At 44.8% G+C, this 21493-nt stretch overlaps 1 protein-coding gene across 3 annotated transcripts in view; it reads left to right on the top strand.

The window, feature by feature from the left end:
* usp6nl (USP6 N-terminal like) overlaps positions 1 to 21493 on the top strand; it is a 71828-nt gene that overhangs the window by 32906 nt on the left and 17429 nt on the right. For 2 of the 3 annotated variants that reach the window (XM_061252898.1, XM_061252896.1), the window contains 4 exons: positions 8837 to 8910; positions 12610 to 12692; positions 14724 to 14763; positions 14917 to 14997. In XM_061252898.1, coding sequence (XP_061108882.1) covers positions 8837 to 8910; positions 12610 to 12692; positions 14724 to 14763; positions 14917 to 14997 — 278 coding nt within the window. Of the gene's footprint in view, positions 1 to 2871; positions 3009 to 8836; positions 8911 to 12609; positions 12693 to 14723; positions 14764 to 14916; positions 14998 to 21493 lie in introns of those variants that run through there. The other variant, XM_061252897.1, reaches the window with a different exon arrangement.

Here is a 21493-nt window from a genome sequence, read left to right as displayed (position 1 = left end):
TACCCTGGAATTGATTATAAATGAATGTTCTTATATTATTATTTAATTGTAGTTTCTTGTGGGATTCAGCCGTTTTGCTCACATCGTCTCTATGATATTAAAGCACTAACTGACCAGAATGACACATTGGTGCCCCAGTGCACAGCCAGGCCCAGTGCAATTCTCTATGTATTATCCACAAATGGCTGAATTTATAGAGCTTCTGTTTTTCATCTGTAGTTAAAGTCAAATTGAAGAGCCTAACCTAATTTTAAAAGTACCGGTTTCATTCCATTTTTCAGGTGAGGCATATTGTATTTGTATTTGCAGTGAACCAAAAGTCTAGAAGTTATTTATGAAACATTGTCGTCCACCTGTATACCAACCAGAAAGATGGGCTTGTTTTTATCATAAAACATCTATGGAGCTGCCAATCCCTTGTAGTCTTGCTGGTTACTTTTTAAAATCTGAGCTTTTCAATTATTTATTTGGAATATGTACTTTTTCTTAAAACGCCGTCATATTTTAAACAAGGGAATACCATTTCATCAATTATTCAAACAATACTCCGGTACTGTGGCTCAATTCTTGCTGGCTTTGACCGAGAACATCTTGTTGAATCATCTCTCACAAGAAGGAAAATCAAGAAGTCCATACTGAAAATTCAGCTGCTGTTTCAGGTATCTTTTTTTAATTGTCCAGATTTTCGTACCATGGTAGAAGTTTTTTGTAGGTTATAGGGGAATACAAATAGAATAAACCTTTCTACAACGTACAGCGTTTCAATCCTCAGGTCTTATTCAGGTGTATACCAAACCTGATGAAGAGTTGATGGTTGACCCTCTGTGTGTATAGTTCAGTAACTGGGAGCAATGAAGAGTAGCCTACAGGGTTTTTCTTCTTAACTTTCCAGATTTTCTCAGTAGTGGGATACCAGTTCATTCTTAAGATAATATTTTACTGCTTTCAGGGATTCCCTCAATATAGTGTTCGTAGTGCAGGACGTGGCATAGAGTGAAGGGGGTGACTTCAGTAATGATATGGAGCTCGACAAGTCGCAGGAGACCGTTCAGGGAAGAATAGCTTGTCTGAGGCAAGGACAAGTTGTGCCTATGGAGTGAGACTGTATTGTAGCAGGGCCTTGAAAGCCAGTCCTCTGGGTACACATGCGTGCATACTCACACACACGCACACACATACACACACACACACACACACACACACACACACACACACACATTCACGTTATTGATTTGCTAGTGGGTGACTTTTGCACGGGTCTGCTTGAAGTACACCATTTGGTGCTAATTGAATGATTGGAGCTGTTGTTCCAAGTGGTGATTGATCACGCTATCTCAAGGCTAATGTTTGTGTGCTAGCATCTCCCATTTATTTTTTTAATGCCCAGATATGCAATAAAAGTGAGTGATCCTCTTCCGCAGAGGAGCGGAAATCAAGCTCATAGTTGTTAAACTGTCAGGGGGTTTGGTTTGTGTTGAATATTTCTGAAGGTGTCTAAAGCAGCCTGTAGAGTCACATTGAGCTCGCCAGGGCTCGAGTGTGCAGAAGCCATTACGCTGCTCATCAAACCATTACATTAGCCGTCGAGCGATGATTTCATCCGTCGCCCTGCACAGACAAGAGCCTCCTGTTTAAAGTGCAGTTGATTACGTGAGGCGAACAAGAACAATGACACATCTGTCCTTGTGATTCTCTCTTCATAGATAATTGTGTTGCTTTGCGATATCGCTCTGTGTCGACAGAGCAAAATATTTAGCCTTGAACAGCTCGGGCCACGTCAAGGACCATTAGCCTTTTTATAAACAATTTGTTTCGATAATGGTGTGGTGGTGGCACAGAACTTGAATACTGAAATTTTAAATGAATTCATGCTCCACTTTCCTTACCTATCTGCTCCTCGCCGAGACAACGGTTATTATGACTTTCTTACTTGGAGGATGTGGATTGATTGAAGGCTTGTTGAGTTGAAATCTGGTCAGCACACCCAGTTTCAGGTCCTCAAAAGGAAATGCATCTGCGTTTGCTGCGTGCCACCACGTGAACCTTTAAGAAAGAATGCAGTAGAAAAGGCATCCCGGCCAACGGCCTTTGATTTGTGCATTCCTTCTCCTTTCACCAGGGAGATCGGCATCACATCCTGCTCAACCAGCTCTCCCTTAATCTTAGCACTTACACAGGTATAGTGATATTTGCCGGGTCTTGATCAGATTTGCTGTCACTGAAACGAGATGTAAACTGAAACATCTCTAAACGTGATGCTAGGAGGACAAAATCTCTGGATGTCTATTGTCTATTTTAGTATTGAATCAACACATTTTCTTCCAGAAAACCGATACGTTTTAGAAATGAATTTGGTGGATGGACATCTTGTAATATGTCTTGCTCGCAGTGCAATCTAAACCTGAAGTGGTTGAATCTTGCATGTTCAGAGAAGGCCCTGGATCGAGGGTTGGGCCCTGGACAGGGAGTTGGGCCCTGGATAGAGGGTTGGGCCCTGGACAGAGGGTTGAGCGCTGATTGTTTTGGAGGTTTCCTGTGAAAGATGAAGGGAGGCGATGGAGAGCCGTGCCCCTCCGCCTGCACCTCTGCCCTTGATCTCCAGACCAGGGTTCAGCGGAGCCTCTTGTTTGTGTCTTTGTGAGGAATGCACAGTGTGGGCCTGGGGAGTGACGCGTTCCACTGGACTGAACACTCTGTAAACAAAAAGCATCATTGTAGCAGAGTCCGTCAAACGTCTCTCTTTTTCACTTCACTTCAGGGCGCGTTGGTGTGGGCCACGCTCTCTCTCTCGCGCGCTCTCTCTCTCTCTCTCTCTCTCTCTCTCCTCTCTCTCTCTACTTGACTTCACTCTCACTTACTGGAAGGTTTAGAGTTGCGTGAGGACTTTTTTCAGAAGCAGGGCTGCCTTGGAATGGGTTGAAGTGCTTATTTATTTACTGCTGTGGTGTTACTGATGCGGACTAAGGTTCAGAGCAGTCTTGGGGAGTACTCTGAGAGCCTGCAGAGAGGTAGGTGATGGTGTCGAGGTAAAAAAAACCTTTTGTTTCAATGGGAGAGAAGAACTTTGTTTTATTTGGCTCATGAAGTCGTTATGAGTGTTTATTAATATGACTAGTTCTGCACATGATACATATCCAACTCGGTGATGTCTTGTGTTCTATGTTGCAGTACATATGAGAAGTACAGTAACATTTCATGTAAATGTCAGTTTGAGGATCTACAGATGTAGTGATCCTTGAAGCACTGAAGCACTGTGTGTTATGGAAAGTGTCTGGGGCTTGGTTATGTCACGGTGCGTGTTCATACGTGCGTGTTGGGCTGTGTTGGGCCGTGGTCAGGGCACAGGGTGTTTCAGTCTCCTGCGGTCGTGGCTTTACCCGCACCGCTCCATAAGGGTCGTGACTGGCCCTATATGAGGCCCAGCAATGATGTCATCAAAGTGTCTGTCTGCCTTCATGTTGTATCCGTGGCAACTTGTCAATACTCTGCACGCAAGCAGACAGCCGAGGACACAGGAAGAGATGGGGGGAAAGGAGGAATAGTGGAGAATTACTGAGTTTTACCGTGAACGTTGATCTTTGCTTTTATCCACAGACCATTTCTGTCTCCGTCCCTAGTACTGAGCTCAAATGCACAGGGTTCAGCACTAAGTACAGTCATGTAAGATGAATGTCCTTATCCTGCCCCATGCATTAGTGGTCTAATATTGTCTGAAGGATCATTTTTAAAGGACAGTACAGCTCTGCTAATTCTGTTGACTTACTTTTGTGAATCAGTCATTGTACCAGCGTTCAAGTGTTAACTTCAAACTTCCTTTGACAAAACTGCCCATGAAAGAACCCATAATTATTGTCCTGCTGGGATCAAATTGATCAAAGATGAGACTAGGGCTAGGGCATGAAGCTGGTGACTCGTGCTGTCCTAAACTCACTCTACATTTCGAGGCACAAAATGTCCTCTTCTGGCTGCTGCTTTGGAGGGTCTGAGTGAGACAGAAGGTGGAGCAGCCCTGCTGGGGAGATCCGTCCACTCTGCTCCCAGAAGACGCTCTTTTGTCCGATTAGATAAAGGAGGGCCTGTTCCCCTGCGGTCAGCGTCGCATCAGCATGCGAGTTGCAGTTCGCCCACCCCCCCGACCTCGCCATGAGCTTTCTGTCAGCCATGATTGGCACGCGAGGAACACAGAACTCACGCAAAGTTTTAAAAACCACTGGCATTTGCGCAGATTCGCCTCAGAAGCAGGTACGCTCCGTCGAACGTGGGTTAAATGAAAAGTTCTCCGCAGAAAGAAAGCACTTTAGAAAGGTTGGAAATGAGTGGTTGCAGACCAGCTGCCCACGGCGTGTGTGATGGTGATGCGAGAACCCCAGGCGAGGGGAGGGGAGGGGAGGGGAGGGGTGGAGTAAGTAAGTGGGAGACGGAAATAAACGAGTTTGAGAGAGACACTTTAATCACAGCTATTTGGAGATGTGCAATTGCTGAAACGATCTGTCATTTCCAATATTCCCGTCTGCATGCTCCGCAGGGGAACAGACCGAGCGTTCCCGGGAAGTGGCCACAGGATGGGAAACAGCGGGAGCTGACATTCACAATGGAGCAATCTCAAACTTTTCTTTTTTTTTTTTTATTATTATTTTTTTAAATTCAAGAGTATATATGTAACTGGAAGTTTTAATTTGCAGTTGTTGTTTTTCCTTCTGCTGCAGTGTAATCCCATGGTCTGTTTTTCTCAAATGTTTGGGCCTCCCTTGTATGAGATGGTGAGGGACACATCGGTGATGAAAATGGTATAAAGTAATGTTTTTTTCCCCCAGGACCTATGCCTCATTGTATAAAAGTGGTTGGTGAGGACAGTGTGGCCTTGCTGAGGGGGGTGGTGGGGGCGGGGGTGTGCACATGCCATTGTGCAGCACTCTTATGCCACTGTTGCTGTTTTTGTCAGAAATAACTTCCAAAAACTACTGAAACATTCATTTCAAAGGCAATACGCATAAGAAACATGCATTCAGGCAAAGCGTAAAAGTCTGCTTAATCGGTGCTTATATATTTCCAACCAAATCCTTTTCCTGGCTTAGCTTTGATTGAGTCAGTGGTGGCAGTCAGTACGGGCACTGTGTCCTTGGTCTGTGTGTCCGTCCAGCAGTTGTGTGGACTGGCTCCAGCTGTTCCCCCTTAGCATGGCCTTAACAGAGCTGAAGAGAGGGGCCATCTTCAGCACTGAAAGGGCCCATCTGTGTGCTCGGCTGCCCTCAAAGGGCTTATTCAGGATGAGGGCCAGTCAGAGATGGTGCTTTCAACAAGCAAGAGCACTGCTGTACACACAGAGTCCAAGGTAACGCACCAAACCCTGAAAAGCTGAGAAAGGCCATACCTGCTGTACGGATGTCGTATCAGTGCAGTTCTCTGTGCATGAAGAAATGTAATTGTGTTCAGCTTGAACGCACCCGTTTGAGAATTCAAATTTCTGTTTGAATCAGAGCAGTGCCCGTTTAAGGAGGGATTAAAACTTTTTTTCCAAGAATTTCATTCCGCCCTGCCATGGAAACGGGAATTGTGGATGCAAAAACTGTTTTTGTAAACGCAAAACAACTTCCCTACTGTGACTTCCCCAATGCTTTTCGGCTCCAGATGGTCTGTGTCTTTTTTTCAAAATTCATATTTCTCAGTCCATTTAAAAATAATAATAATAAAAAAAATATCATCAATGGAATGTGTGTTATACAATTAGCCATTCCAGGCACATCCCACTGCTTCAGCCATCCCAAACTGTGTCTTTTTGAGTCCTGGGAGCAGGGGAACGAAGTGGGGAGAATTTGATGAAGAATACTTCCTCCCAGTGAATAAACTATTAAGGACACAAAGCACCCCTGTTACTTCTGCATCCTCATCTTGGAAGTGATGTATAGCTCTCTGAAGAGGAAGTGCAGTGCATTGGTAGAAAATACATAACTCTCTCTTTTCTTTAGAAGAACTGTTATAGGTTATTTCTAAAAAATAAAAAATAAACCTCCATCCTCATATATTCATGCTGCAGGCATGTATTGGGGCCTTGGGGTTGCAGTTACTGTTGGGGGATATTTATCTCATAACTGATTAATGCAATGAAGATCAGATCAAATGCAGAGAACTCCCAAGGCACAGACCGAACTAACATTACTTTCTGATACTCTTCAGAAAGCCGGCCTTATGATGTTTTTTATTTTTTTAAACCCTTACATCTGATTTTGATAAGGAAAGAAATGGTAATTTCACAATCTGTGTTTCTTCTGTTTGGGGAAAAAAAAAATCCTCTGACTTGGCAAGAATGCTGACTATTTCATGTACGCCAGCAGTCTTCTGTCTGTACATAAAAGTCTGGGATGAAATACCACCGCTTGGTCCACAGCCCAGGAGGATGAGGGATGTCGGGCTTGTAAATTGCACATTATTTCTCCAGTGTTCTCTCTGCTTTAGAAGGGGAGTAACAATGTGGTTTTCCATCCATGGTGGGAGTGCCTTATTTTTCACGTATGAAAAGTCATATTAAAATGTGTCAATACTTTAAACGATTTAAATGATCTTGTGACCTTGTACTTGTGAGCTGTTCCACACAAAGTAGCTATTAACAAATTGCAAAACATACTGGCTAGAGAAATAAATAATTATAATTGATATCCTGTACACAGAAACACAATTAAATCATGCTGCTCTTTTGTGACCTTTCTTCAAGTGATGAGGGATGAAAACCTGCATTATATAATATCCGTTGTGGTATTTTCCTGCATTGAAGGTGTAAACCCAAATCTGAATCAATCCAACGCAGCCTGCAGGAACATGTTTACACAGGGGCATCAGAAAGGCAGAATTGGCACTGTACTTGTGACCAGATACCCCAATTTCTACAGCCGTATTTAATTAAAAGAAAAGCAAAGAATCACACCTGGATAAGCAATACAGTTAACTTTGGGGAAAAATGTATCAACTATTTTTGGTAAAATAAAAAATGATCACATTGGCAGTTGGGATATCAGTCTGTGCAAACAGGCCCCTGTTTTCTGTCAGAAATTAAGCCACGTTCGTGATGTAAACAAAGAATTTGTCTGTTTGGAAGGGCAATCTACCCCCATCCAAATGTTTTCTCTGGATTTAATTGTCACATAATTTTTTCCAGAGATTTAATTTCATGCTTCAACAAAATGTTGATTTGAAAATTGTATTGGATGTCTCATTGGAGAATAACGTGAGATGCCCTTAACCTTCACGGTTGATTGTGAAGTAGGATTTCTGTCTCAAGGGAAATGTACAATGTAGTTTTCCCCCTGAATAGCATTCCAGTAAGAATGAAGATGGAGCGACGGGCTAGCTTAAGAAGCGTTTCTGCCGGTCTATATTCACCAGGTTAATGGCGGTGGCCTTGTACACCTGCGGAAGATACAGTCCTATTACTGTCTTGAGTGCAGTGGAGGCAGTCTGTCACCATTTCCGTTACAGCGGTGCCGCGAAAGGTCGGGGGGAAAAGTCGTGCGTCATCGCGAATTAGAAATTGGTTTGCTGACGCGTGCGTTCTGTAACACTGCCCTCCATATGCAGGTAAATCATATTATTTATTTGCTCCGTTAACCTTCAGGGGCGACTGTGCCGGGTGCCGCGGAGACGCCAAAGGTTTGCGTTTGTAATTGGTACATCTCGTGGCAGAATAATGAAACGTGACAACAGCGAGCGATTCGGGTGGGAGTGAGTGCTATTGGCACACGGGAGAGCGCCGTTTGACTTTGAGAGGAGGGCTTAGCGTTTGTAACCGCATTTTAATACGGCCCTGCAGCAAGCGTAACATTTCACTTATTAATGAATTAATTGGCTTATTAATGAATGAATTGTGGAAATGTTTCCAGCAGTAGATTTGCACTGAGGGCAGGGTGTTTGGTGCTGGAAGTAATCTGTGGAATAGTGGCCAGAAGGTAGCTGACTAGCTTTTCTGGCAGCCGTTAAAACTGAGACTCACTTTAATGCGTCATTAAATGAATTAGTCAAACGCTGTTTAAACAAGGAATATTTACAGAGGGCCTTCCAGAGAAGGTCTTTTTGTAATTATTTGCTTAATTTGCTGACTTTTTTTCCTTTCTGCGCAGCTTCAATGAATTATCTTCCTCAGTAAATAACTCTGTGTTTAAGCCAGTTTCTCCTATTCAGCTGGAACTCACAGCACAGATAGAATTGTAAACTTGTGACTGTGTTTGTATGCAAAGGTAACAAAACTGGAGCTGTGGCTATAGTTGTAGTTCATGGATAGCTGGGTTGTGGAGTCACGTGACCGGACAAGATCATAAACCTCTACTCCATAAAGTCCATAACACAATGCCTCACAGACTGGCATCATAGCCCAGTTTTATGAAGATGACTGAGAGCAGCAGTGCTGAAATGGAGTCTGGATGACACTGTCTAGCATCTGTTAATATCGTAAATATGGCAGTGGGGTATAAAAAAAGCGGCGGGGTTGTGTGATGACACCTTCGTCATCACCGCTGTTTCCCAGACACAAGGCCTCTTCCCCTGGCCTCTACCATCTGCCTCACTCTGTGTCAGAAAACGCTAGGCTACATTGAGGTGCCTGCAATATACGCTTGTGTAAAGCAGTAGCTATCTCTCCAACCAAAGCTCTGTTTTTATATTCTCTAATCACACCTCAAGGGAACAGCAAAGCTTTTCATTTCAAGATCTTTCCACATTATTTTGTGTTGAGCAGTGGCAAATGTGGCATACATTACTCTCAGATCTGACACAGTAAAATGAGTCCATTCCTGGGAAGCAGAGAACGGCAAAAACTAACAAACACTCTTCCCTCCGTTTTTCTCCCCAGCTTCTGATACAGAGCAGGATGCTGCCTTAAAACTTGAACAGGAGAGGGCGGAGATCGTGGCCAAATATGACAAGGTGAGTACGTGTCCGTTTCTCACCCTTATATGACTTTGCAGTCCCGCACTTGACAAACAGTGCCTTAGCTTGGAGCAAGGATCTCAAACTCCAGTCCTGGAGGGCTGCTTTGTCTGCTGGTGTTTAATGTGTTCCTGCACTTAAGTGCTTGATGTTAGTCAGTTGATACACCTTGTTTCATAAGGCAAAAATTGGTTGCTCAGTGAAAAGGAAATCACAAAAACCAGCACTGTGGCCCTCTCGGACTGTAGTTTGAGACCCCAGGCTCAGAGGATATCACCAGTTCCTGATGGGGGTCTTTGCCACATTTCACAACAATATTTGGCAAAGATAAGTCTGGGTGAGACTTTTTACGGCCGTTGATTAGTGAGTAGGTTAATCTTGAGTGATATGAGGTTTTTGGTCTTTGGCAAATGGATGAGTTTGTTAATCATCTCTCTGTTGTGAGTAATGGGGGTCTTCTCCTCCTCAGAAATGCATTGGTTTTTAGTGCCCGAGATGTGCCCTCCTTAGAACACAGTAACTCGGTGCGAGGCCTGGCATTTCACTGGGAGTCAGCTCTTCCCTGATGCACATTAATATAAATTCGCCTTTGTCTTTTTTCTTTTTTTCTTTTCCCCAGTCTGACAGTTTAATCAAGTCAGCTCATTAACAAAGAGAAGAAAGGCACACAGTCTTATACTGCCTATAATTTCATTAGGAGGCTTGACCCGGTTGGAAAAGCCTTCGATTCCTTATGACAATGAGACAGACGCTGTCTAATGGCTCTCCTCATCCCATTATGATATGTTACTGTGCTCAATAAGGCCCTCATTGCCACAGAAAGAAAAGGTTCTAATGATAGCTTTTGGCCACACAGTGTATTTAATTTGTGACATTTTATTATAATAGCTTTTCATTCCAGAACAATACAGTATATAAAGTTTACGTAACTTACCGTATCTCCTCTGACAATGCTCCGTTTGGTAAGGGTGAAGCGCCATGCTTCCTTCTGCAGACTCCATTTTGTATTTAAACAACCAATGTGTTGACAAACCTTGTTGTGGATCATGCTTACCTTGGAAATAATCATTTCTGTTATTAAAATTCTGATTAACATTTTTAATAATAAGTATAACGGTATAGACTGCTGTATGGCTCTCATTGATCTGAACCGGTCTCCATCAACAGGAAGTGATGATTGTACAAACAGGAAGTCTCTAATGATTCGCCTGCTCCTTTTCTGAATCAGTAGTTCCCAACTCATCCCCATTCTTCAAAACAGCCGCACTAGTGGAATTGACTGTAAAAACCTGTAAACAAGATATTTGTCCTTATCCATCGCTTGCCATATAATATTACAGCAATGACAATGTGTTGTTCTAAGCTGATTTAGAAAATATGACTTGTAAAGCAGCTAAGATAACTGATTCATGTATATAGCTTGTGAGAGTGACAGATTGAGGGCGTTGATAGAGAAGGCTCACAAAGCCCTCCTTGGATTAATCCATCATTCTTCAGTCTGAATCAGACCCGTATTTTGATTTCTATTTGAATTTTAATACAGCGGTCACCTGCCTCTTGGTGAATGACGGCTTAGCTTTGTCTGTTCTACATTCAGCGCAGAGACTGTGAAAAGGGTGCGCTTGATTGATGATCACGAAGGGACGTTCATTGCGATTTTGCCATAGCAGGCTATCAGCAAGTGACTTTTACAGGGATAATTAGGCTGCTAGCTGCTGGCATGCTATTACACTGTCATGCCATTGAGTTTCATTGGTATGAAATCATTTTTGAAGTCCCTGGCCCTCTGAATTATGCTTGTGATCAAACCGCAGTGTTGGAACGAAGTGCACGGTGTATCACAGAGGTGCAATGTGAGCTGTGAAACCTATTCTCTTAGTAGATTTTGTTTTTTGTTTTTATGAAGGGCAAAGTTCTTTTGAATATTTTAATTGAGTATAGGTTATTTGTCATTTTTTCCCACAATGGATCATGACAGTATCTGTAAATAAAAACATATTTTTGCAAGTCATATGTTATTAGAATTAATTTTAATCATGTAATTGCATGATTACATTTTTCTGAGATGAAATAATTATCCCTGAATTGACTCTGCGTTTGGTTAGCGTAGCGTCCAGTTGAGTGTCGCTCTGTGATGGGGAATTTCGGCTGGATGAGTTTGTTGGTCTTGGCCCTTCCGGACCCACGGAAATGCCAGTGAGATATAATCACAGTCCGGCATCTCTGCAGACCCCCTGGCTCAGGAAGCCATTCAGCTCTTTTGAAGATCGCAGTACATCAAACTAGCTTTACATTTCCTGATTTCTGTAGATGAATGCCAAGCAAAAATGGCAGCTTTTTTGTATGAATTTGAAAAGTGCATTCACACAACTGGTCAGTGATTCTGAATGTTGTTAATACTCTGTTGTATGACGTACATAGTTACATACTGCCCGCCTTGTTTAGACTATTTTATGTTGAATCTTTCTCTCATTGCTCTATTGTTTGGGCCACAGTAGAGACATCTTTCTTTACTGTTTTGCGAGTTCCTGCCCAGTAGTGGAAATGGTTTCTGTGTGCTCTCCCGCTTATGATATACAGTATATATTTTTGGCCATAATCTTGACACATTTGCCTAGCAGATGCCAAGCGCTGGGGTGTTGAATGGCTTGTAATGGCACTGTGAAACACTGGTAGAGCGTAGCCACACGTCCTTTGGTCCGTTTTTCACATTTTGACGGTGTCCGCGCCGTCTGAGTCCTGGCAGCCCTGCAGGCTGGTGCGTGATTGGTCGAAGCATCACTAAGTAAGGGAAGGTTTCAGTCAGCCGGAATGTCCCCGTCCAATCGTACGAGAGAGTCTCTTCAGGTTGGTTGGGCATGATGTTTGTGCCTCCAAACCACTGTCTGTTTGGCTCAACAGGGGTGGGGAGTGGGGGGCTATGGGTTGGGGGGGGGGTGGAGGAGAAGCAGCTGGCAAGAGAATTGGAGCCTGAGGCTGAATGCGCTTTCCAGAACAACGTTTTTTCACAGAATTTATGGAGAATATCGATGAGGAGCCCACAAATACATTTAGGCACAACATATTGGGCAGAGGTAAAAATGGTGATATTGAAAAAGGGTTTTTTGTTTAAAAGCACCACTTATGCACAAATACAGATTTTTAAAGCAGAAGGGGTCTTGATCAGTGTTCTGTACTGTGCGGGTTCTGGGAAAGTGCACAGGATGTTCTCTCATATTCACATTTAATTTCGAGCTCACTTTCAACGAGATAATAATTACCTACCAAAGGAAGGTAAAATGGGCGATAATTTCAGACACCTGTGTTAAAGCCAGAGCAATTATATTTATCAGAGAATGGTAATGTAGACGATGTGTCAAACTGTGTGCATGAGTGTGCCCTTTTGAGAGTCTAAAGTGGTGTGGTCGGTTTCTGCCGCTCTCAGCTTTCCAATCCAGAATGTTCCCCCGGATATTAATTAGCTTAATTAGTGTGTATGCTGAAGGCACTTATCTGAGCTCTATATTTCAGCTTTTATAACTTTCAACCGCCATTCATCATTTACACACATATTTATTGCCAATGTCAAAAAATACGAAGGCAATAAAAAAAACAGCCTATTGAGACGTGTTTACTATTAAGGCACCGTTAATGTGCTGCTACAGCAGTAAGTGTTTCTGAAGGGTCTTTATCTTTCATTTTTCTCCTTTATTTCAGGGAAAAGAAGGAGCGACTGTGGAACCTTGGGAAGATGCCAACTTCCACCTGTACAAAGTCATCGACAGATTCGGCTTCTTGCAGTAAGTGCACTCATTTCGAGTGTGTTGCTATTTGCTTGTGAGTAAAATGCGTTGAATCACTGATGTGACTGGTGGGATTAAATAGGCTGGAAGATGCTGTCCAAGTTTCTATTAATTGTAATGGTCTTAAATTAAAGGCCTTAACTATCAATTTTTGTGTCCACGTTGCACTTAAATACAGCTGCTATATTTAGGCCAGTGCACGTGTACAGCACACAGGATGTGAGGGGTTAGCGGTAATAACAGGGTACCAGTGTGAATATAGAGCCTGCAACCAAGACCCTGTTCTGGGAGTGGAGTGGGGTGAACCAAAGCATGTGCCGGGGGGGGGGGGGGGGGAACCGGGGTGAATGGAGCTTCACGTCTGTGGGAGGAAAGAGCCATTCTCCATGAGAGAACATCACGTGCGGAGAGCTGGCTAACCAGTGGGCTGGCAGGCGCCCAGAGCGCAGCGGGGAGAGGTGGTGCATCATGGGAAACCTTGGCTGCTTTTTGTGTGGCAGGTTGCCCACATGAAACCAGAGCTCTGAATGCTGCCGTCCGTCAGCCAGCCCACAGCCCGGGGTTCACAGGGGCTCAGGATGCCTCAGACATCCCCCAAGGATCAGGAAAGCTGGCTGCTTTCAGGCCTACACTGGCTTTCCACACTGGAGGTCTGGGGTGATAGGAGCTGCCTTCCAGCTCGTGAAAAAAAAAAAGAACAAGCGGACACGGGAAGCGCGAGACGCTTCGGAAATCGTGGATGAAAGCAGGCAGCAGGAAGCTGGAGATCTTAACTGGGCTCGGACAGGAAGTGCAGGAATGGTAATGGGAGTCTGAGCTGGGTGGGTGGCCTGGGTCACTTCCTGTGGGGATGAGACCCATTCCGTAATGGGATCGGAGGCCAGAGTGAGGGAGTGTGCCCCGCTGTGTCCTGCTGTTTTCCATCCCACCAGTGGAGAGGGAATCCATTTTGTATTAAAACATGAAGCCCACTTCCTCTCCTCATCTCCCACATGGATGAAGTCACGTCAGGCATCTCTGGTCACCGTGACAACTGACCTTGTGGGTGAGCCAAGAGCATAGCGATGCAGACTGATCTGAGAACAGTTCAGGGTGGACTGCGTGGGATTGGAGCTTTTGCATTAAGAGGAAACTGACTGCCGTGAAGCCGCGGCAGAGAGACTAATGTGTTTGTGCATTAATAGGCCCAGAGGTTTCATGCTTCTGTGATCTCTGCGATGAGTCAGACGTGCGGAGACGACAGGGCGCTAACGGAGGCAGAGGAATGTCTTAATCTGTCGTTTCCTGTTTGTTCTTCTGCTCCATGACTGAAGGGGCTCCCTTCTCCACTTCAGCAGGAGGTCAGGGACAAACAGTCTGTGGTTCTTATTGTGGAGAACAACTCCATGTTTACCTTACCCAGGGGTACCCTGTTAGCAACCTCTTCGTAGGCAAGGATGCAAACCCATGACCTACTGGTTACAGCAACCACTGTTCTAGACACAGCTGTCAACATCTGGTGTGATACGTCATGCAGCACTGATTGATTAGATGCCTTCGTTCAGTCAAATCACTCGCTTGCATGCGCGTGCACACACACACACACACACACACACACACACACGCACACGCACTAAAGACTCATGAATCACTATGCAATGTCTTACTGAACCATTAGACTGTTCACGTTACACCCAATGAGTTTATATGTCCAGAATAAATTAGCAGTTTTATTTTTCTGGATCACAGTGACTCATCTAGGTGACCATTTAAACTGTTGGGCTGCTATTATGCAGAGTGCCTTCAGGCTGGTGTGCAATCTTCCCAGGTGTGTGTACAGCTCTTTTGATTTTATAATCTCGCTTTGGCATCCGAACTGAGGCAAGAAACAACTGCAGATAATGTGTTATGTTTCATATGGTTATGAGTGCAGCAAACAGCTTCAGTGTTTCATTATTCTCCTGACAGACACAATATTAAACTGTGCGTCTTGAGCCTTAATCATCACTGCTGTGCTGCCGTATAACCTGCTGTCTTTGTTTCCAACAGTGCGAAAGAACTGCCATCATATGACTCAGTGGAAGAAAAGGTGAAGAATGCATTTTATTTTATACTATATGAACATGAATGTATGTGTGAATATATTTGGTGTATGTGTCCATTGAATTTAAGTGAGCGTGTATGTGAGTGGAGAGACCACCAGAGTGTCCTGATAACCATGACATGTTCTCTGTCCCCTCAGCAAAAACACCAGGAGGTGGAACGTACTACAAAATGGCTGAAAATGTTGAAGAGTTGGGATAAATACAAGAACAGTGAAAAGGTGAGAGTGCCATCTCGGCTGTCGGAAACATCCGGAAAGGTAACAGGGAGATGCGTCCCAGCTTCTGAAGGGTTGGCAGTTCTGTGTTCCAGCAGGGGTCATTGTGATCTTGTATGTTTACTAGGGGTTGAGTTGCATACTTTGCACCACTGTCCTTGTGGGCTGTGACTGAGTGAGATGCCAGGATTTTTTATTTAAATAGCTTATTTTCAATGTATTCTTTATTTTGTTTTTTCATGTCCTGATCTTTCTCTTCTGGTGTCCTTGAGTCAGTGAAACGCTCAAACACCGTTTTGCACGGAACAAACTGCTTTAATGTTCGGGTTTTTAAATGAAAGCTGTCACTCACTACCCTTTTGTCCGTCACAGTTTAGGTGGAACATGGTTTCCATGGCACCCTGAAATGTAGAAACTGAGAAGGTGATTCTCTGCTGCACTGTAGATCGTCTGCACAGTGCTGTGTGAATTTCATCTGCAGGAATCAGACCTGAGTCAAATATGAAATCGTTTCGGATTGTCTACGCTTTACTGCGCTTGTCTGGTGTATTGGTGTATGAAATACTATCAAAAAGTGCAAGCCCTGCCTTCCGGTTGGCTTTGTCGGCTCCAGGCAAGATCAATCAAACACAGAAAAGTATTTGAATCCAAAACAATCATGTATTTGACCCAGGTATGGCAGGAATGTGGGAACTGTATGAAGAGAGCACAAAGCTGACCTGGAAACAGTTCTGTACTGCAGGTCACCCAGGTGATTATGTGTTCCTGATTTTGGGGGAAAAATTTAATACAGGGGATAGAATAATGTGTTTAAAAATTACTTGTGTATTGCAATCTTTGATCACTTCACTTAGCAGATTCCTGCTGGTTTTGTGGGTGGTCCTGAAAACTTGCTTTACTAACACGTGTGCTGTATACATTTTAAGCTTTCCGGAAAGAGTTGGAACATGTACCGATACTAAGTAGGAGTTTTTATTTATTTATTTATTTTTATAAATTTGTCACAGAGTGTTGGCCTGAACATGTCTAATTTCCCACCCCAATTTGGAATGGCTAACTGTCTGCAGCCGTGCTCGTGCAAACCCCACCCCACTGCCAAGGAGAGCGTAGACCTCCACAGGTCTCCTCCGAAACACGTGATGTTACCAACTGCTTCTTTTCACAGCGCAGACTAAAGCTAAGCTTGCACAGATTAGAGTCAGAGGAAGACCTTTCGGCTTTTGGCTTTGACTGCAGTCTACAGGCACCCAATCGACCTGCAGGGTCACTAAATGAACGTGGACCTTCCCATATTCTGAGCGACACAATCCACAATTGCCGGTTCGTCCTCCCGGCCACAGTTGAGTGGTCCGGCTTTGATTCGTAGCCATGAGGCTCATCCATGCACCACAGCCTGGTGCCTTAACTAAATGAGCATGACGCTAAGTACTGTTATCCCTCAGATCTGGGGATGGCAGATTAAGCTCCCTTCTCATAAGGAGAGGGGCCCTGTTCACTCTCCACATTAGTGAAAAACGGGGCTTCTCATGGGCTGTTCAGGTTAAACATGGGGGCTTGTGGCTGCTGGGTAGCTCATCCTGTTAAGGCACCAGTCTCGTGCCTGGATCAGGGGGCCTGGGTCTGGGTTTGAAACCAGCAGTGCCAGTGATGACCATAGTCTGCAACCATGTAGGGCGACACACAATTGTCTCAAGCGTTACTTGGAGTTGGGAGTGTTTCAGTTACATTGCATTTAGCATTAGCTCTTATCGTGACTTAATCGCCTGTTAAGTACCTTTGCACAAGGGCACAACGGTAGTGTCCAAGCTGGGAATAAAGCCTCCAACCTTTAGGTTACAAGCCCTGTTCCCTTACCACTATACTACACTATCACCCAGTTGCCCAGACTCATCTGTTAAGCTGCTCATGAGGTGCGACTCATGTCTATGTAAATCACGACTTGCGAACAGCGGTGTGATAACAAGCAGCAGCTGTCACCGTGTGCTTCAGAGTAAAGCACGTGCTTGTCTGTGTGCTCCCTCATCAATAACAGAATTTATGTGGCAACGAGCGCTAATAAATATGAGCAGTAAAAGGTTGAAAGCTATGACCTCTGTCACCCACGCAACAGTCCTCTTTAACCTGCCCATAATGGCCGGGCTCTTGCTCTCTACTGAATCACCTTGGAAAGTGCAGAAGTTTATTTTCTCTCTTGTGTGTCTCTGTGTTTTTCTCTGTCCTCGGTTGCTCCCTGGTTCATAATGAAAAACATGCCCTGAGGAAGACTGGCATCCTGAGAACCGCTGGGGTGTAAAGGTCTTCTAAAATACCCACGGCTCTGGCAATGCTGTGCCATTCTACACCCTCTCAAACTGCCACCCCCCAATGCACATACACACACACACACACACACACACTGTACACTCACGCACACAGAAATGCACACACACACAGAAATACACACGCACACATACACACACGCATGTACACGCACACAGAAATGCACACACAAACGAACAAACACTCACAAACACACACAAATGCGCGCTCACACACACACACACACACACACACACACAATGCATCTTTAATAGCTGGAAGTGGAAATAAACCAGCTGCTCCTGTTTACGCTCACTTGTAATGGGATCAAAGTGGGGGGGGGGGGGGGGCACAGGGGGGCTGCATAACACCAGTAAAATGTCTCGTCTGGGACCTCCTACACTGTACTACTGGCTGGGAGAAACTTGCAGGCTGTAACATGGTAGTCAACGGCCCTCCAGGGCTTAGAACTGCTGGGTTTCCACCCTCCTTTCACCTGGGGTCCAGAGTCGGTGATTCCTGCTCAACAACGGCAGTGTGGTATGGAGGTCAGGGGCTCTGCTGCTGTACATATTTAACGCATTTCATATGTGGACTGCAGTGTCTGTGTTACTGGCAGAATGCAGTCACTTGATCTTATCAAGTGAAGATCAATTAAAGAAGCAGATTGATTAACCACCATCCCATGCGCTCTGTAATTAGAAAGCTGTCATCATCACAGGCCCACAGCACTGTGTGATAGTCTGGCAGGCCTGCACCAGGCCCCTGTGTTCCTGAGGACAGTCCGGCATATGCCCGTACAATCACAGCAGCTTTGATACGCTACACCAACGGTTTTCAACGTTACTGCGCCCAAGGCCCCTCCTCTGTTCATGGAAATATACCCCCATGACTCCCTATGTGCCTAGTTAGCTTATTCAATTTAACCCCAAAAGAACATACAAGTGATTTTTCAAAGTTTTTAAAATTTCATAGCCTTCAGCAAACATATCAGAGTGTGACTGTGACATCTACTGAAAGGTTATTATATTTCATATACTATTAATTGCTTGCTTGCTTTGTGTTTTTTTTTTTTTTTTAGCTGAATAATTGCGTATGTCTTGATCTCTTGTGATTGAAGCTTTCAATAATTCCCTCTCATCTCGAGGCCCCCCTGGCAGCTCCCCGAGGCCCCCTTTTGGGCCCCGGTCCCCCTGTGGAGAGCCACTGTGCTACTCTACTTACTTTCTGTCCCCCGATAATACAGCGTGGGTGTCTTGAGTCACTCTGACTATTTCTGCTGATTAGCGATCAGCCTACAACCGCACATTCTCTTTAAGAAGTTCACATGTTCTGGTGTGTCCAGTGCTCTGACCTCTGTTCTGCATTCTGCTTTGCTTCTTGTGAACGTGCTAAAACTCCAGTTTTGGGAGTATCCACTTTGTCCTCGGGCCTTGTTAACATTCTGGCATTTCAGAAATGTTTTCCCCACTAAGAGTCTGCCCTTGCTCAGTATGCCGACAGACTCACTGTTTCCCTTCAGTATTGACGCGTAATGAGAAATGTGGATGCCGGGACCGCATTGTCAGAGCTGGATTAAATTGGATCGATAGGCAGCGGTGTTCTCAGTAAATTATACCGACTGTGATATTAATCAGTGGGAAGGCTTATTGCGTATAATCTAAATGGATGGGTTCGGATGCAAGTCATCAACTCTCCCTGTCTTTCACCTCAGTGGGCGGCTCAAACTGTGCATCTTTTCCAGGAAGTTGATTTTAATGGAATTTGAAAGAATAATCTTTGCAGCGATTAACTGTGCAGTTTCAGCTGCTTGAGTTTTAATGTGCTTCTCTTTTTCAGTCACTGAATCGAGCGGCTTCATGTCAGGTTCCTCACTGGGGCGGAGTAGAGCTTTGGGGCCCACTGTGGACAGTGGGCTCTGTGTGGAAGTGGAGGATTGTGGGGATTGTGCTGTGTGCAAAAAATATCTTTCTTACCAAGTATTTTAGTCTTGTAATGAGACTTTAAATCTTTTTTTTTTCTCAAATAGAAATATTTGCTTGCTTTAAATTTTCTTAGCCCATTAGCAAATCTTGAAATAAATCAAACTCGCTGACCTCATTGGCAATATTATTGCAATTTAGCAAAAAAAGTAATAGAAGTAAGTGTAAATGTAAGACTAAAATACTTGTTGAGATTGAGTAATTTTTTGTTTTTTTGCAGTGCACTTAGCCACAAATTGTATAGAGTATAGCCAGATGGTCAGCTCCGTTTTGTTGTCTGCCTATGTTTGAAGCTGAACCATTCCGATTTGATGCACAGCATGAATATTTAAGAGTGGGCGGGGACACTAGTGTCTGTGGTGCTCGTCCTGAAAAGACACAACACTGCAATCTCATTTTCTCAGCTGGAACCTTCTAGAATAAGGCAGTTCAGAGGACACAGAGCTGATTCAGAGGACACACCGCTGATTACCTGGTTACTGCAGAGCAGGGGTGTCCAATCGTATCCGCAAAGGTCCGGTATGAGTGCAGGTTTTTGTTTTAGCCCAGCTCTATGGCACCTGCTTTTACTAATTAACTAACCACTTCAGTTCAAACCTTGATAAGTACGATCAGGTGTCGTCGTGCTTGGCTAAAACAAAAAACCTGCATGCACACTGGGCCGTTTTTGGATAGGATCCGGCACCCCTGCTGTAGAGAATCTGTGGTTCAGCTCTTCTGTTCAGAGCAATGATCTCCATGGCGACTCTGAGGTCAGAGCTCCAGGCAGTTTCTTATTGGTTATAACTGGGTGATACAGAACTGCTGATCTCTTGCACACCCTCCTCCCTCCTAAAGCCAGCGCTCACCTGCTCCCAGAGCTGGAGCAGTGCTGTTCTCAGGTTACACACCTGCTCTCACAGACTGCCACCAGCTAGGAGGTGTGTGTGTGTGTGTGTGTGTGTGTGTGTGTGTGTGTGTGTGTGTGTGTGTGAGAGTAAATATCACATCACTTCACCCATGTGGCTAAGACTAACTGCGTCACTTTGAGTCTGTTCCCAACATTAAGCCCTGTCTCAGTTTATGTTTCCCATGCTTCTCTCCTGTACTTTCCCTCCCTCCATCTCCCTCATGCAGTATCTCCGTAAATCTCCATGTCTGTATCATGGTAGGAGAGCACTGTTTAGAGTCTGGGGAATATTAACTCTGGCCGGGGTGCAGTGATGGAGAGGGAGAGGATTATATTTCTACCTGCACCATTCCCAGCATGCATCTCATTTCCTAAGGGCCCCACAGTCAGCGTGGTGGTCAGGACCCACAGTCTGAGGGCGTGGCAGAGGGCTGTTGCTGTGAGACAGGGGGTCGAGTATTTTGGATCAGATATTTCGGTATTTTGATTAACTCCAGAGCAGACATGTAGGAGAGCAGAGCTCTAGACTCTGGAACATTGGGTCATGGGGTTCAAGCACCAGAGCCCAGTAAAGCCACAGTGTCTTCCTGGCATAAGCCCTGTGCGATGAATAGCCCTGTGAATATGTCTGCTATGCCAACTGACAGCCAAAGATGCAGACAGAAGCCAGTCTGCCTGGATGAACTCTTTTGATCCTGGCCTGCGAAGTCTGCATTGCACACTATTGGCAGCAGAGCGTTCGCTCTACCTGAGAACATGTGGATCGCAGCTATTACCGGCTCTTGCAGGTTTTTTTCCCCCTCAATCTTCCACCCATTCCAGCCGGTCAGGCTTCCTCCTGAGCTCCTAACTGCTCGGAAATGAGTTAGTGCGGAGTCTAGCTGGGGCTAAGCCTCGGAGCGCTGGGATACCACTGGGAGCCCCAAATTCCGAAATGTACCATTCGTCGGCTTGTGTTAACCCCTACCCGTCGCTATATTTACTGCCTGCTGGAGTCCGAGAGCGGGCTCCGATTCCCCCGGCGGGCGCTTGGTTAGCGCTGGTCAATTTTATTAGTGAACACAGTCGTAACATTCTCGCAGATTTCCCACACGACACTGGGGCTAGCGGGGCTCAGGTTTATTAATGAACAGGCTCGGACGCGCCCGCACATTTCCCAGCAGGCAGTGGATCACGTATCGGCGTTATTAAAGGAAGCACTCTCCGTAGGCTGTGTCTTACAGCGATTGATTGATTGACCCCCGCATCCATAGGACCGTGGAACGTGTACCATTAGTCATTTAATGAGGTTGCGGATGGTGATAGGGTGATCGGCTTCTGAAGCAAAGAT

This window comes from Conger conger, chromosome 8, assembly GCF_963514075.1.
Source record: "Conger conger chromosome 8, fConCon1.1, whole genome shotgun sequence".
Lineage (NCBI taxonomy): Eukaryota > Metazoa > Chordata > Actinopteri > Anguilliformes > Congridae > Conger > Conger conger.
This window is presented reverse-complemented; position numbering and strand designations above follow the sequence as displayed.